This window comes from Schistocerca piceifrons, chromosome 8 (assembly GCF_021461385.2).
Source record: "Schistocerca piceifrons isolate TAMUIC-IGC-003096 chromosome 8, iqSchPice1.1, whole genome shotgun sequence".
In the NCBI taxonomy this organism is placed as follows: domain Eukaryota; kingdom Metazoa; phylum Arthropoda; class Insecta; order Orthoptera; family Acrididae; genus Schistocerca; species Schistocerca piceifrons.
Window position 1 is genome coordinate 220032314 of NC_060145.1, and position 15818 is coordinate 220048131.

A 15818-nucleotide genomic window follows, 5' to 3' on the forward strand; every position below is an offset into this window, starting at 1 on the left:
CCTTGAGTGGTACATCGTACCTTGTAGAAACGTTGGACAGTCTGTGGCGATATACCAACAAGTCGGACTGCTACATTCACGGTGTGGTCACAGGCCCATCCAAAGACGGTAGTTCCTTTCTGCCACTGTCACGTTTCCATGTCGGCCCATCTTACGGCGATGATTCTGTACAACTGATTGGCTCTACTTCACAGCCATGACATACGCCAACTGGACTATCACGTGGACGCCTGGTGCCAGTTCTACCACAGTTTAACACACAATCCTCTTGCTCGTCTTTGTTCTACACTGCGTCAGCAGCGCTCCAAGCGGACAGTAAGCTACAGTCTCGAATACGAAATCGGATGAGTGCGAATAGTATTGTTTATACTGAAATACAACATAATTTTTACAATAAGAAGCATATTTACCTCCATAAAAATCGGCAATAGCTGAGAAATGACATCTCATTTGTCTTTCTTTAGTTTCCTAAGCACCGTGGAGGGCATGAAACTGTGTATTGCAGGACAGTTCATTTACGATTTTCTTGTAAGCTATAGATATTTACTGAAAACGTTGTTTTCTTTTAAGAACAAAAAAATGCCTAGTGAACAGCAGAAGAAGTCGTACATCGACTCAAAAACGAGAAGTTTTTCTTCACTACAGTTCCAGTCAAATCAATGAATGTGGAACAGAGGAAATTTGTGTGGTATGCAGTACCTACATTATTTATCCTGCCAAGTAAGCCACCACAGCTGTGGCCGAAGAGGAAACCATGCAGACGTGATAATAAAACGTGTCAGCAATAAAAGTCTTTCCCTCACAGAAGAAACCACTTCCACAATCGCTGCTAAACCTCAGCCACAAACGGGAAGAATTTTCAACACATTCGGTTTAGAAGCGAAAGTAATCGACAAAATTAAATATTTCGCAGGAATGAACTATGTGTTTGTATTCTGTTGCCTCCGCGGAGTAAGATGCGATTATGCACATATTCGAAAGCACTTCTTTATGAATAAGTTGTTGCTCATGTCACTGAATCAGTGAGATTTGGCTGTTTATTTCACGATCATTCACGTCACTTGATAATTCACGAATGCTTGGAAAGAAAATATATAATAGCTATCTCGTTAATTATAATTAAAAACGAACATTAATCGTACAGTTCGCTTTCTCGCCACAGAGACGCAAGTGTTACTCCAACTGTCAGACTGCACAACTTCTATACAGCGAGTGACGCGACTGAATAAATTAGCTCTAGGCGCTTCAGTCTGGAACCGCGCGACCGCTACGGTCGCAGGTTCTAATCCTGCCTCGGGCATGGATGTGTGTGATGTCCTTAGGTTAGTTAGGTTTAAGTAGGTCTAAGTTCTAGGGGACTGATGACCTCAGATGTTAAGTCACATAGTACTCAGAGCCATTTGAACCATTTGAATAAATTAGATTGTGCTTCTACACTGTTTACAGCGTTGCACAACGAACAGTGTGCCCTATGTACGATGAGTGACTAATATTTTGTCCGGTCAGCTTATGTACGTGTGTGATGTATAATGAGCACTGTATTTTAATGATCTACAAAAATGCCATATGAGACTTAGCGGCCATGTTGAATTCAAAATTTCTGATTGTCTTGGTCACACTGTTTATTGATTGAAACTGCCTTACGCGTTTGGATTATACATAATATTCAAACGTTAAATGGAAAATATTTACGTATTGTCATTAGTCAACGAATGGTTATATCGCAGCCATAACAGAACTGAAACATCTGTGCAGAAGTCTTCCCACACACAAAAGTTTTCGTAGTAGAAACGCTGCTTATACTGAACGTATGAGTACATAGTACCTTGTCATCTATTGTGAGCTACAGACAAGTGCAGACTGGCTCATGATCGTGTGTGTGTGTGTGTGTGTGTGTGTGTGTGTGTGTGTGTGTGTGTGTGTGTGTGTATTGTGCATTAAACCTTGGACCTAGAAACGACGGACAGGTTTCGTCCCGCCGTAGCCCTCAGTGGTTCACAACCCCACAACAGGCCACAGCAGTCCACCCACCCCACCGCCGCCCCACACCGAACCCAGGGTGCGGATCGGCCCCCAGTGGACCCCCGAGGAACGTCTCGTACCGGAAGAGTGTAACCACAAATGTTTGCGTGGTAGAGTTACTATGGTGTACTCGTACGTGGAGACAGTGTTTGCTCAGCAATCGCCGACATAGTGTAACTGAGACGGAATAAGGGGAACCAGCCCTCATTCGCTGAGGTAGATGAAAATCCACATTAAAAACCATCCACAGGCTGGCCGTCACACCGGACCTCGACACTAATCCGCCGGGCGGATTCATGCAGGGGACCAGCACGCCTTCTCGCTCGGGAAGCAGCGCGTTAGACCCACACGGCCAGCCAAGCTGATATCCCGTGTGATCTTAAGTGAATCATCTAACAGATTACATTTGTTTGTTGCTCACAGCAGAAGAGTAGGTACTATCTACCCAAACATGCCGTATATGCAGTATTTTTAATATGAAGGCTTTTATATCGGCTAAGATTACTCTGTATATGTTTCAGTTCTGTTGTGAATTCAATGTAACCATTTGTTTGAAATTAATGTATAATCAAACGCGTAAGGCAGTTACAATCAATAAACAGTGTGGGTTATTTGAAATTTTCATTAAAGTGTGTAACAAATAAACATCGCATATGTTACGTGTGTCCTCAGGTCGCAGCAGCAGCACTCGCGAATCGGACAGCTCCGGGTCGTCGGGCCAGGGCCAGGACCGCATAGCGTCGCTGTACGACTCGCTGGCGGCGGAGCTGCGCGCCAAGCTGGGCTCCGGGGGTGGCGCCGGCGGCGGCGTCGGGGGCGGCGGCGCTCCCCGCGCCCCGCTGCTGCTGCCGCCGCGAGACTACGACACGGTACACCGCGCGCGCGGCAACATGGCCGCCGTCGACCTGCGCCGCTCCGCCGCCGCCTCCGCCGCGACGCCGGGCAAGGACGCCACGGCCACGGGGGCGGCGTCGACCGATGCCGGGGGCGGCTCCTCGGGCCCCAGCAGCGGCATCGGCTCCGACCACGCGCCCTCACCGGACCGGCAGTCCGATCCCCGATTCCTGGACAACGGCGACAGCTCCGGTGAGCACACAATTGTGCACTATGTAGCTCCATGACGTAGACTGGTACTGAGGGACCAAATAAAAGCATAGAAATTGCTGGCTTTCTCTGTTAATGTAACGAAAGTGTGTTTCGCTCAGAATCTCTTTAAAATCATTTACAGTTTCTTTATTGTTTTAACAAGCACTTTCCTTCAAAGGCTTTTCGTAATAATCTAATCGGAAACCTTGATTTATACCAAAAAAAAGACAAAAACAAAAACGAAGTGTTACGCCATAAAGCACCAGTCCGATATTTATCGCTCTTTCACAGACACTGGACTCGCATTCGGAAGGACGACGGTTCAATCCCGCGTCCGGCCATCCTGATTTAGGTTTTCTGTGATTTCCCTAAATCACTCCAGGCAAATGCCGGGATGGTTCCTCTGAAAGGGCACGGCCGACTTCCTTCCCCATCCTTCCCTAATCCGATGAGACCGATGACCACGCTGTCTGGTCTCCTTCCCCAAACCAACCAATCGCTCTTTCACGAGCCTCACATAACGTGTATCAGAAGACCAAATTTTCTTTCCATTCGGTACTGATGCCTATCATAAACATAAGTATGCTGTGTGACCCCCCATGGGCATGAACATATTGTCTACATATATACGACTACTCTACAATTCACACTCGAGTGTCTGGCAGAGGGTTCATTAAAACACTTTGACACCATTTCTCTACCGTCCCCCTCTAGAACAGCGTTCGGAAGTGAATATCTAAATATTCCCATGCGGTCTTCGATTTCTGTTATTTTGTTACGATGATCTTTTGTCATTATATAGGTAAGCGCCAATAAAATATGTTTCCATTGTGAGGAGAAAGTTGGTTATTAATATTTTGTGAAAAGATCTCGCTGCAATGAAAAACGCCTTTGTTTTAGTGATTACTTGTGGCTCATGTTCGTGACGCTCTCTCCCCTATTTCACGATAATACCAAACGAGCTCCTCTTCTTTCAACTTTTCTGATGTCCTCCGTCGATCCTATCTGGTAAGGATCCTATACAGCGCAGCAATACTCCAAAAGAGGACGGACAAACGTAGTGTACGCAGCTTTTCCAATGTATCTGTTGCATCTCCAAGTGTTCTGCTAGACTAACAGAACGTAATCTTCAGTTCGATTTTTGTTACGCAATTAATTGGTTCAGGCTCGGCACGAAAAAACTCACCATCTCGTCAGTATCATGAATCTGTAATTAGATTTTCTGGTTTCATTTGATTTCACTTTCTCACTGTGTTTTCTGGTACTAGCAAGGGCAGTATGAGTGGCTTCACTACGGCCTGTGTCTGTACAAGGAAAATTTATGGTTGCAACATTCGTGTTACACAAAACATGTAGGACACTATTGCAGAAGTGCTGAATAAAGCATGTCAGGTTTAAAAGAATGCAAAATCTCCAAGATGGGCAACGACTTATAGAATCTCGAAATTTAGTACGCACTTCAACGTAGGATGTATTGAACAATGTCCACAACAAAACTATCTAGAAGAAATTCCGTCCATGAGTAAAGTATGTGAGCGCTAAGAGAAAATCAGTGCCTTCGCTGAGCGATAGCATTGGTAGCGTCAGAAACGACAGCACCGTCAAAATCCTGCGTCATTCTCCACCAATCGCGTCATTAGGATGCTGTATGGATGGACATGTTGTTAACAGTGCTTTCCCATAGCTGCTGTTAATTTTCTGAACCTTAGAATAGCTACATCTCATTCAGACAGCTCCTCAGTTGGCTTCACTGGGCTGAGTACAGCCCGTTCCAGTCCTCGTACTAAGAAAGAAACCCTTCAGCACCGGGAACCATGGTATTCAGACTGACTGACACTTAAGCTACCGAGGCTGACCATTGTGATGGAAGTTAGAGTTGAAACTCTGAAGTTATATTGGTGTTACACAGCACCCATGATCAATATGTAGAACGAATAAAAGACCTTAGCATCCGACTGAAGGACCAGAGCCTAAAGTCTAAAGCGCGTAAAATGATTTAAATATTTATAGATAATACTAAGAACTGAGTTGAAGGGAATGAGCAAGCACACTGGTGTGCAAAAGTGAAGGACGAAACTAACTTCCGCATGGTTTGTCACTGCCAAATTACTTTGCTCGATATAGCTTGGAACATATATTAAAGGAACTGTCTCACTATATTACTCAAGGTAACTGAAAGAAATGCACAATAAGACGAACAGAAATGGCATTTTTATTCAAGGACAGTAATTACGATGAAGTGACGGTGATTCTTAATGATCTCCTGGACATTACAAACTGTAGGTGTGTGATCATCGCTAACGGAAACTCATATTGTGCTAAGTGCTCCCATGCTGACCACAAGTTGATAAGGAGTTCTTCTGGTAGAGCATTCCATTCCTCTACCAGTCCTGTTCACAACTGCTGGACGGTCGTTGGTGCATATGGGCGAGCTGCAGTGCTTCTCCTCAACGCATCCATCACGTGCTCGAAGGGATTTAAGCTGGGGAAACGGGCAGGCCAGTCCATTCGTCAGATATCGTCTCGTTCCAAGAGCTCCCCTAATTGCACTGTTCGATGTGATCGCGTATTGTCATTCATAATAGAGCAGAATGCGCTACTGAAAAACGCACGTGGGGATGGAGTACAGTGTGAGAGTAACTTTGACCGGTGAGCGTACAGTGTTCGAAGATTTGGAGCTTAATACCCCCACGCAACATTGTGCCTCTCCACCCTCTTAACACCTAGACTACCAAAAAAGATCATGTTCGGCAATGTCCTGGATGCATAATGTGTTCCTACCTCTCGCCTTATGAACTTCCAGCGTTGTTGACTGAACGGTTGATTATGTGTGAGATTGGGAGAGAGAGTGTGTGATTTTATCTCAATTTGTCTTGCAGTTCTTTTATCGCATTTTCTACGTTTTAACCACATTCGTTTTAGTTGATCTTCGTATGGGCCCTAAATTCTTCGATGTTGAGCTCACTAACTCACACACACACACACACACACACACACCAATACTGCTGAACATGATCAGCACTCCTAAAAACAAATTAAGGTCAAGGCTGCTGTCCCTTCCAACAATTGCCTATACGTAAGTAGTCTAGGTCACAGTAAGATGTAAACAAATTTTCAAGAGTGGTAGGGTGCTGTCACCGCAGCATAGATTAGCTAATATTTTATGTGCAGTGCAACAGACCGAAGATAATTTACAAAAGGGGCTACACATCTTAAGAAAAATAGCAGACCAATGCGGACTGATAGTATCTCCCCATGAATCAAAACGAAAGGCATTTCTTGGGATAACGCTACAACATCCAAAACCGAGATAAATGGCAAAATATTGGAGCAATTTTAACTGCCTTTGTTGTGAAGTACGCCCAACAATAGAAAGCGACATGGCAATAAAGCTTTGAAAATTTAAAGACGTGAAACAAGTCATAGATATCTGAAATATAAAAATGAAAGTAAACTGAAGCTTTACGAAACAATGGCGGTACCGGTAGTACCATATGGAAGTGAGAAGTAGGCACTTTCAAAGAAGCACAAAAGGAAAATTACGTCTGCTTAGTAGAAACTCACGAGGGCAATCAAAAATTGCGCACAGTCAGACAAAATACGAAACACAGAAATGAGGTACGAGGAGCAGTTTTTTTGATTTAGAAAGAAAAATAATATATATAAAATTACCTGGTGTAACCATTTAGAAAGAATGCAGCGACATCGTTTGCCTAGAATCGTGAAGCCCATTGGATAGCGAAGTGTCGGACGTCTGTGGACGAAATGGTTTCCGGGACAGGATGTGCAACCTACTCTATGAAGTGAAGAAGATGATTATATTGTAATTTGCGCTAACTATTGCTTTTCAAATGGTTCAAATGGCTCTGAGCACTATGGGACTTAACATCTATGGTCATCAGTCCCCTAGAACTTAAAACTACTTAAACCTAACTAACCTAAGGACATCACACAACACCCAGTCATCACGAGGCAGAGAAAAACTATTGCTTTTATAATTAGTTTATCTGTCACTTGTGTCTGTCAAAGAATGTTTTATCCTGTCGACAGTCCACTGGTCAAGAGAAGAGTAATTATCGTCCAGGCTTTTATTTATTTACACCAGAAAAATGTGGATACGGGAACACACGTGAAATGAGCCAGTGCGCGACCTGAAGCTGAAACGTATTCTGCGAAACGCATTGTGGGCCTGAAATGATTAAAACCATGAGTGGTTACGATTTTTTGCTTCGTAGATAAAACGTTATACACGGTGATTCCCTGACGATGTTACAAGCTCTCACTGATGATGGAGAACAGTAAATCAGTTGGAGGTAAGGGACGCTGGTCCACAAACGACGGAGTCTAAAGATATAAGCGTTCTCATACCTCTGACAGTGGATACATGTACCGGAACATACTACCCAGGTTCTAGGAACATATCCCACTAGTTATTCGTCAGCGGATATTGTTCCATCATGATGGAGCCCCACTTCACTTTGGACTGGAGGTTCATGAACACCTGGATCAGACATTTCCTTAAAAGTGGATAGCCAGAAAAATAGCAGACTGTTTCGTCGACAGAAAGTGCACCTGATCGCACCCAGCTTGGTTTCTTCTTGTGGGGCCATGTGAAAAAACTTGTCTAAGTGGCGCCAGTCGAGACTGAAAAGGACCCTCTGCCAAGCATTCTCGCTGACTGTGACGCTGTTCAAACGACACCGCCGATTTTAGAAGGGATACGACAGAGTTCTGTGAGACGACGCCATACCTGCATTGATGCCATTTCGAACAACTGTTGTAAATGTAGCAACTTGTGAAACTTGGGCTGGTACATGGAATTCATTATTGCTGCACAGCACTGCATCCTGTGAAATCAAGTTACGTGCGACTTCAGCGGAAATTATGTGAAGGTATTGGGGACTATTCAGCGGCAATTCCGTACGCCATGATCAGGGTGCGGAAGTTGGGTTCAAATGGCTCTGAGCGCTTTGGGACTTAACATCTGAGATCACCAGTCCCGTAGAACTTAGAACTACTTAAACCTAACTAGCCTAAGAACATCACACACATCCATGCCCTAGGCAGGATTCAAACCTGCGACCGTAGCGGCCACGCGGTTCCAGACTGTAGCTCCTAGAACCGTTCGCCAACAACGGCCGGCTCGGAAGTTGGGGCCCGTTTAAGCGCTCGCGAGGCTAATACTGTATAATAAATTTAAAGTTAGCATTGAGACTATTCTAATATGTTATGAAATTGCTGAACTGTTCCTTACAATGCGCCTGTGAAAAGATCTGTACGCGAAGCATACAACTACCACTACCTATCGCTTCTGGTCTAAGGCTTCGATCCAGTTGTCCTTGGCCAGTCTGGTGTGGCACTTGAAGACAGAAAAACCAAAATCTAATTTCTAAATTTCGCGTATAAGAAATCGTTCATGCAGGAGAATTGTACAAACATACCGTCGTTTAACCATCGAACAGATTTCCGTATGGACGACTTAGTAACAGACATTCTTGTAGTAGATAAAGGAAACTGAGAGTTAAAAACAAATAAGTCGCCAGGTCTGCATGGAATCCCAGTTCGGTTTTACAAAGAATTCTCTACGACATTAGCCACTTATTAGCTTACTTTTATCGCGAATCTCTACCCCAGGGATGTGTGATAGGACTATTATTATTTTCTATGTATATAAATGATCTGGCGGACAGGGTGGGCAGCAATTTCCAGTCGTTTGTCGATAATGCTGTTGTGTGCGACATGGTGTCGAAGGTGATTTTCTGTAGGAGGATACAGGATGAATTTCTAGTTGGTGTAATGAATGGCAATTAGCTCTTGATGTAGAGAAATGTCAGTTGATACAGATGAGTACGAAAATCAAAGTGTTAGTAGTGTCCTGCTTGAAACAGTCACGTCGCTTAAAATACGTGGCCCTAACGCTGCAAAGAGTTAAGAGGTAGAATGAGCATGTGAGGATTATGGTAGAAAAGGCGAATGGTCGACTTTGGTTTATAGAGTAAATTTTGGGAAAGTGTGGTTCAGCTATAAAGGACATAGCATATAGGACGCTAGTGCGACCTATTCTTGAATACTGCTCGAGTGTTAGGGATCTCCACCAGGTCGGATTATAGGAAAACACCGGAGCAGGATGCTAGATTCTTTACCTGTAGGTCTGATCAACACGCAAGTATCATAGAGATGCTTCGGGAACTCAAATCGGAATCCGTCAAGAGAAAGTGATATTTTTGTCGAGGAACACGAGAACCAGCATTTGAAGCTTTTTGTAGAATGTTTCTACTGCCACCAGCGCAGTTTTCGCGGAAGGACCGCAAAGATAAGACTCTGTTTACGAGTGGAACAGGAAAGGATATTACTAGTGGTGGTGCAGGGTTACCTCCGCAGAGCGCCGTACGCTGGCTTTGGAGTGTGTATGTACTCTTATCTAGATGCAGATTAACTTGAGTAAATTTTCTCTTATAACTTTCAACTCGGTCGTTTCCGGACTAGGGTCTCTCATCTCAAATTGATGTATTTGCCCTTCTCCGCCACCCTGATATTTTATAATGTCATCACGGGACCACTCTGATTTGTCTTTGTGTAAGCACTCCTCTCGTTAGTCTCGCGAAAGTGAAAAGGGCAGTTCTAGGCAGTTTCTGGTTTGGGGACGTCCAGGTGGTACCACGTGTCGAACTCGCATCTTGTGCATCGCGCTCTGCAGCAGCGAGCGCTACTCGTGGGCTAGGCAAGGGGGCGGTGGTGCCCGGAACGATTTGCCGGCACCTTTAGAAGGCGGCGCCCTCGCAGCTGGCCCCTGGCCCCTGTGGATCCGCTCCCAGAGCGGGGGCGCCGAGAAAGCGGCGGGCGCATCCTTCACCTTTGGTTCGGTTTCCCTTTCCCAGCCCAGCGGCGGCTGCCGCAGTCACGAAGCGAGATAAACGCCGGTAATGAGCCGCGGGCAGAGGGACCAGGGGAAGTCGGGCCCTGGTGGACTGTTGCAACGCGCGCCAGGCGACTGTTTGCGTAATGGCCAGTCCCACGCCAGTCCGCACGCACACCAATCGCTATCCGTTTATTATTGTACGGGTTGTAGCACCCCGAGCGTCGCGTGTAATTCCGACGAACTGAATTGCTCTCGTCTTCGTTAGACGGTGCCACTGACGCGAAAAGTGACTTTTACGTTCACCATACATGTACAACGCCAGGACGAACTCTCGCAGACTAACAACGGGACCGCACCTACTACTCAGCATCGATTTCCTCGAAATTTATGGTATATCCAAGGCTTGGCCAGAAATGGAAGTGACTGAAGTGGGAGATTCACATGGCCAGCCGTTTAGAAAAAATAGCATTTCCAGCGAGGCATGAGCCATTAACGTTAACGCACTTAACGGGCAGCGGCTGACTCTGCGGAAATAGTACAGAACAGTAGCCCGGAGGTCGTGCGATCGATTCCCTCTACTGAAACTTATTCTTAATTTCCATTTTTTGCGTTTCTTACGCCGCAGGTAAACCGAGATAATGTTCAATGTATTGTATCTGATGTGATGAAGCCCTGTGTGCAGGAGAACAAATTTCTTGTGTTAATTGACTCGTCGGGAATACAAAGAAATCCACAGTTCTACGACGAGGTTTTTGAAGATAAAGGACTGTCATAGTGATCCCTCCGAATGGAACACTCAAACCGCGTCTGATCCATACTGATATCCTCATGTTGCACGCGCAGGACAACCACACAAAGAAAGTGCGACCGTCAGCCTGTGGCTAGTTGTGCGGTTTCACATCTACAGAGTTTAAAGCATACAGTATCGCCGTGCTTCATGTTGTTTCGTGAAATTCTTAAGGACATGAGAGTACCTACAGTACGAAACATTTCTATTTCACTTGAGGTATCAAAGATAGTCACAGATCACTTAAGAAGGCTAAACGCACATTAAGAAAGGAAGGAAGGATTATTACGCTGTGTTGTGCCATCGATAACGACGTCATTAGAGACGGAGCACAAGCTCGAATTATTTCAAGGATGGGCAAGGAAATAGTCCGTGGACTTTCAAGGAGTCCATACCGGCATTTGCATGGAGTGATTTAGGGAAATCATGCAGAACTTGAATCGGCATGTTCGTACGAGGATTTCAACTGTCGTCCTTCCGAATGTGAGTCCAGTGTGCTCACCCCGAGCATGTCAACAAATTAGATTAAGAGTTTATAACGGGAGACAGTATCTAATGTGAGATGCGAATGCAAAGCTGAAGGTCTGCGACTATTCTCTTCTTGAACTGTCTTAGGGAGTCGTTTGTCTGTGGCAGACACAGGCAATACATAGCAACGTTCGGGATGTATACTGGTGCCAGTTAAAGTTGGTACACCATAGATATGCCGGGCAACAAACGACGAACTGTGTACCACGTGCTTAGATGTGTATATGATAAGTATTTCAGTGCAATCACACAAAGTAGGTAAGAGTAACACTATCCACCTTATGTATTTAAGGAAGGTCATGCTGCAGGTTTCTCAGTCAAAAGTTGCTTATGAATGTTGTTTGTCTTTGAGAAGATCGTGTACTGCCTCGTATAAGAATGAGAAAGGTCTAGCAGTACGTGACGAAGTGCGACAGTGGTAGGGTTGTGTCCTATCAAACTTGCAAAATGGTTCAAATGGCTCTGAGCACTATGGGACTTAACATCTGTGGTCATCAGTCCCCTAGAACTTAGAACTACTTAAACCTAACTAACCTAAGGACATCACACACATCCATGCCCGAAGCAGGATTCGAACCTGCGACCGTAGCAGTCGCGCGGTTCCGGACTGAGCGCCTAGAACCGCTAGACCACCGCGGCCGGCTCAAACTTGCAGTTTATCATTCGGCGATACTGGTGCTCACGTTGGTCGTGAAGCTACGACTGCCATGCAGATATGGAACCGGTGGATCCAGGAAAGTCATGGCCAAAGACATACAGAATCTCAACATTTCCACGCGACTAGAGCCCGACAGGATAGAGGCAATGTCTGCCCGTTGTACAGGGTAGTACAGCGACGTCAAGAGCCTTGAGTCAGCAACTGGTTTGTGTCCTGCAAGACAAGTGTCCACAAGGACAACACCACAACGTTTGTAGCACTACAGACAAGACAACTATTGGTACGGTAATCTTTTATATGACAACTGAGAGACTTACGAGCGCACTGTGGTGCGCCCAACAACACTAGATACAGGAAAGATACCACACCGCCTCATTTCAGACGAGTCCTTGTTCTGCGTTTCCCACCATGATGGACGCATAATATGTAGAGGCTCCGAGGATTACTAACGTGGGTAAATTCTATTCGTCACCGACGTATTGGTTCAGCACCTGGAATGACCAAATTTACCTCGTGTAGCCGGTAACACGGACGGTGGGTGTTGCACGGGGCCCACGAGAAATACAGGCTTCGCAACGAACTTGTGACGTGACACAAGCCGGCTTGTCCGTCACATTTCGCTAATGCTTGGTTACTTGCGGGGCCCGCGGGAAATTGGTACGTAATTGGAAAAATACCCAACAAAGTTATTAACTTCGAGATCTAGCACGCATTTAAGCATGCTGTGAGGGATTATTAAATTCGTCTAAAACAGTTATTCGCTCCCCGACAGAGATGGCTGGTGGCATTCGTAAGACCTGCAGTGTCCTCTGCTGCGACTTACACACAACGATCTGTCTTCCTCGTGGGCCTCGGGTGTTGCTTTTCTGACGACTTAAAGCCAAAGGATGTACCTGTTTTCGAGTTCTCCGTGACGTTCGCTTTCAACAAGATAACGCAAGACCGCACGTTTCCCTTTCTGTTCTAACTTACCTAAACAGAGAATGTGTTCTACTACCGTCGTGTCAAGCACGTTCTCTAGATCTCTCATCCACTGAATACATTTGGTCGTGTGTCGCCGAGAGACTGTGACGCGACCAGTTGCGAGCCACTATGACTGACTAACTGTGGCTTATACTTGAAGCAATATGGAATTAGGTACCCATACCTCTCATTATCTAACTGTGGCTTATACTTGAAGCAATATGGAATTATGTACCCATACCTCTCATCCCCCCCCCCCCCCATGAACCATGGACCTTGCCGTTGGGGGGGAGGCTCGCGTGCCTCAGCGATACAAATAGCCGTACCGTAGGTGCAACCACAACGGAGGGCTATTTGTTGAGAGGCCAGACAAATGTGTGGTTCCTGAAGAGGGGCAGCAGCCTTTTCAGTAGTTGCAAGGGCAACAGTCTGGATGATTGTCTGATCTGGCGTTGTAACAATAACCAAAACGGCCTTGCTGTGCTGGTACTGCGAACGGCTGAAAGCAAGGGGAAACTACAGCCGTAATTTTTCCCGAGGGCATGCAGCTTTACTGTATGAATAAATGATGATGGCGTCCTCTTGGGTAAAATATTCCGGAGGTAAAATAGTCCTCCATTCGGATCTCCGGGCGGGGACTACTCAAGAGGATGTCGTTATCAGGAGAAAGAAAACTGGCGTTCTACGGATCGGAGCGTGGAATGTCAGATCCCTTAATCGGGCAGGTAGGTTAGAAAATTTAAAAAGGGAAATGGATAGGTTGAAGTTACATATAGTGGGAATTAGTGAAGTTCGGTGGCAGGAGGAAAAAGACTTCTGGTCAGGTGACTACAGGGTTATAAACACAAAATCAAATAGGGGTAATGCAGGAGTAGGTTTAATAATGAATAGGAAAATAGGAATGCGGGTAAGCTACTACAAACAGCATAGTGAACGCATTATTGTGGCCAAGATAGATACGAAGCCCACACCTACTACAGTAGTACAAGTTTATATGCCAACTAGCTCTGCAGATGACGAAGAAATTGAAGAAATGTATGATGAAATGAAAGAAATTATTCAGATTGTGAAGGGAGACGAAAATTTACTAGTCATGGAATTCGAGTGTAGGAAAAGGGAGAGAAGGAAACATAGTAGGTGAATATGGATTGGGTCTAAGAAATGAAAGAGGAAGCCGCCTGGTAGAATTTTGCGCAGAGCACAACATAATCATAACTAACACTTGGTTTAAGAATCATGAAAGACGGTTGTATACATGGAAGAACCCTGGAGATACTAAAAGGTATCAGATAGATTATATAATGGTAAGACAGAGATTTAGGAACCAGATTTTAAATTGTAAGACATTTCCAGGGGCAGATGTGGACTCTGACCACAATCTATTGGTTATGACCTGTAGATTAAAACTGAAGAAACTGCAAAAAGGTGGGAATTTAAGGAGATGGGACCTGGATAAACTGAAAGAACCAGAGGTTGTACATAGTTTCAGGGAGAGCATAAGGGAACAATAACCAGGAATGGGGCAAAGAAATACAGTAGAAGAAGAATGGGTAGCTTTGAGGGATGAAGTAGCGAAGGCAGCAGAGGATCAAGTAGGTAAAAAGACGAGGGCTAGTAGAAATCCTTGGGTAACAGAAGAAATATTGAATTTAATTGATGAAAGGAGAAAATATAAAGATGCAGTAAATGAAGCAGGCAAAAAGGAATACAAACGTCTCAAAAATGAGATCGACAGGAAGTGCAAAATGGCTAAGCAGGGATGGCTAGAGGACAAATGTAAGGATGTTGAGGCCTATCTCACTAGGGGTAAGATAGATACTGCCTACAGGAAAATTAAAGAGACCTTTGGAGATAAGAGAACGACTTGTATGAATATCAAGAGCTCAGATGGAAACTCAGTTCTAAGCAAAGAAGGAAGAGCAGAAAGGTGGAAGGAGTATATAGAGGGTCTATACAAGGGCGATGTACTTGAGGACAATATTATGGAAATGGAAGAGGATGTAGATGAAGATGAAATGGGAGATATGATACTGCGTGAAGAGTTTGACAGAGCACTGAAAGACCTGAGTCGAAACAAGGCCCCCGGAGTAGACAACATTCCATTGGAACTACTGACGGCCTTGGGAGAGCCAGTCCTGACAAAACTCTACCATCTGGTGAGCAAGATGTATGAAACAGGCGAAATACCCTCAGACTTCAAGAAGAATATAATAATTCCAATCCCAAAGAAAGCAGGTGTTGACAGATGTGAAAATTACCGAACTATCAGTTTAATAAGTCACAGCTGCAAAATAATAACACGAATTCTTTACAGACGAATGGAAAACTAGTAGAAGCCAACCTCGGGGAAGATCAGTTTGGATTCCGTAGAAACACTGGAACATGTGAGGCAATACTGACCTTACGACTTATCTTAGAAGAAAGATTAAGGAAAGGCAAGCCTACGTTTCTAGCATTTGTAGACTTAGAGAAAGCTTTTGACAATGTTGACTGGAATACTCTCTTTCAAATTCTAAAGGTGGCAGGGGTAAAATACAGGGAGCGAAAGGCTATTTACAATTTGTACAGAAACCAGATGGCAGTTATAAGAGTCGAGGGACATGAAAGGGAAGCAGTGGTTGGGAAGGGAGTAAGACAGGGTTGTAGCCTGTCCCCAATACTATTCAATCTGTATATTGAGCAAGCAGTAAAGGAAACAAAAGAAAAATTCGGAGTAGGTATTAAAATTCATGGAGAAGAAATAAAAACTTTGAGGTTCGCCGATGACATTGTAATTCTGTCAGAGACAGCAAAGGACTTGGAAGAGCAGTTGAATGGAATGGACAGTGTCTTGAAAGGAGGATATAAGATGAACATCAACAAAAGCAAAACAAGGATAATGGAATGTAGTCGAAAGGGAATTAGATTAGGAAATG

General features: G+C 44.7%; 1 protein-coding gene across 1 annotated transcript in view; it reads left to right on the plus strand.

Annotated features, from left to right (window-relative positions):
- LOC124711741 (zinc finger protein 503) overlaps positions 1-15818 on the plus strand; it is a 292925-nt gene that overhangs the window by 113163 nt on the left and 163944 nt on the right. The window contains exon 4 of the mRNA XM_047241952.1: positions 2695-3108. Within this exon, the coding sequence (XP_047097908.1) occupies positions 2695-3108 (414 nt within the window). The remainder of the gene's footprint in view (positions 1-2694; positions 3109-15818) is intronic.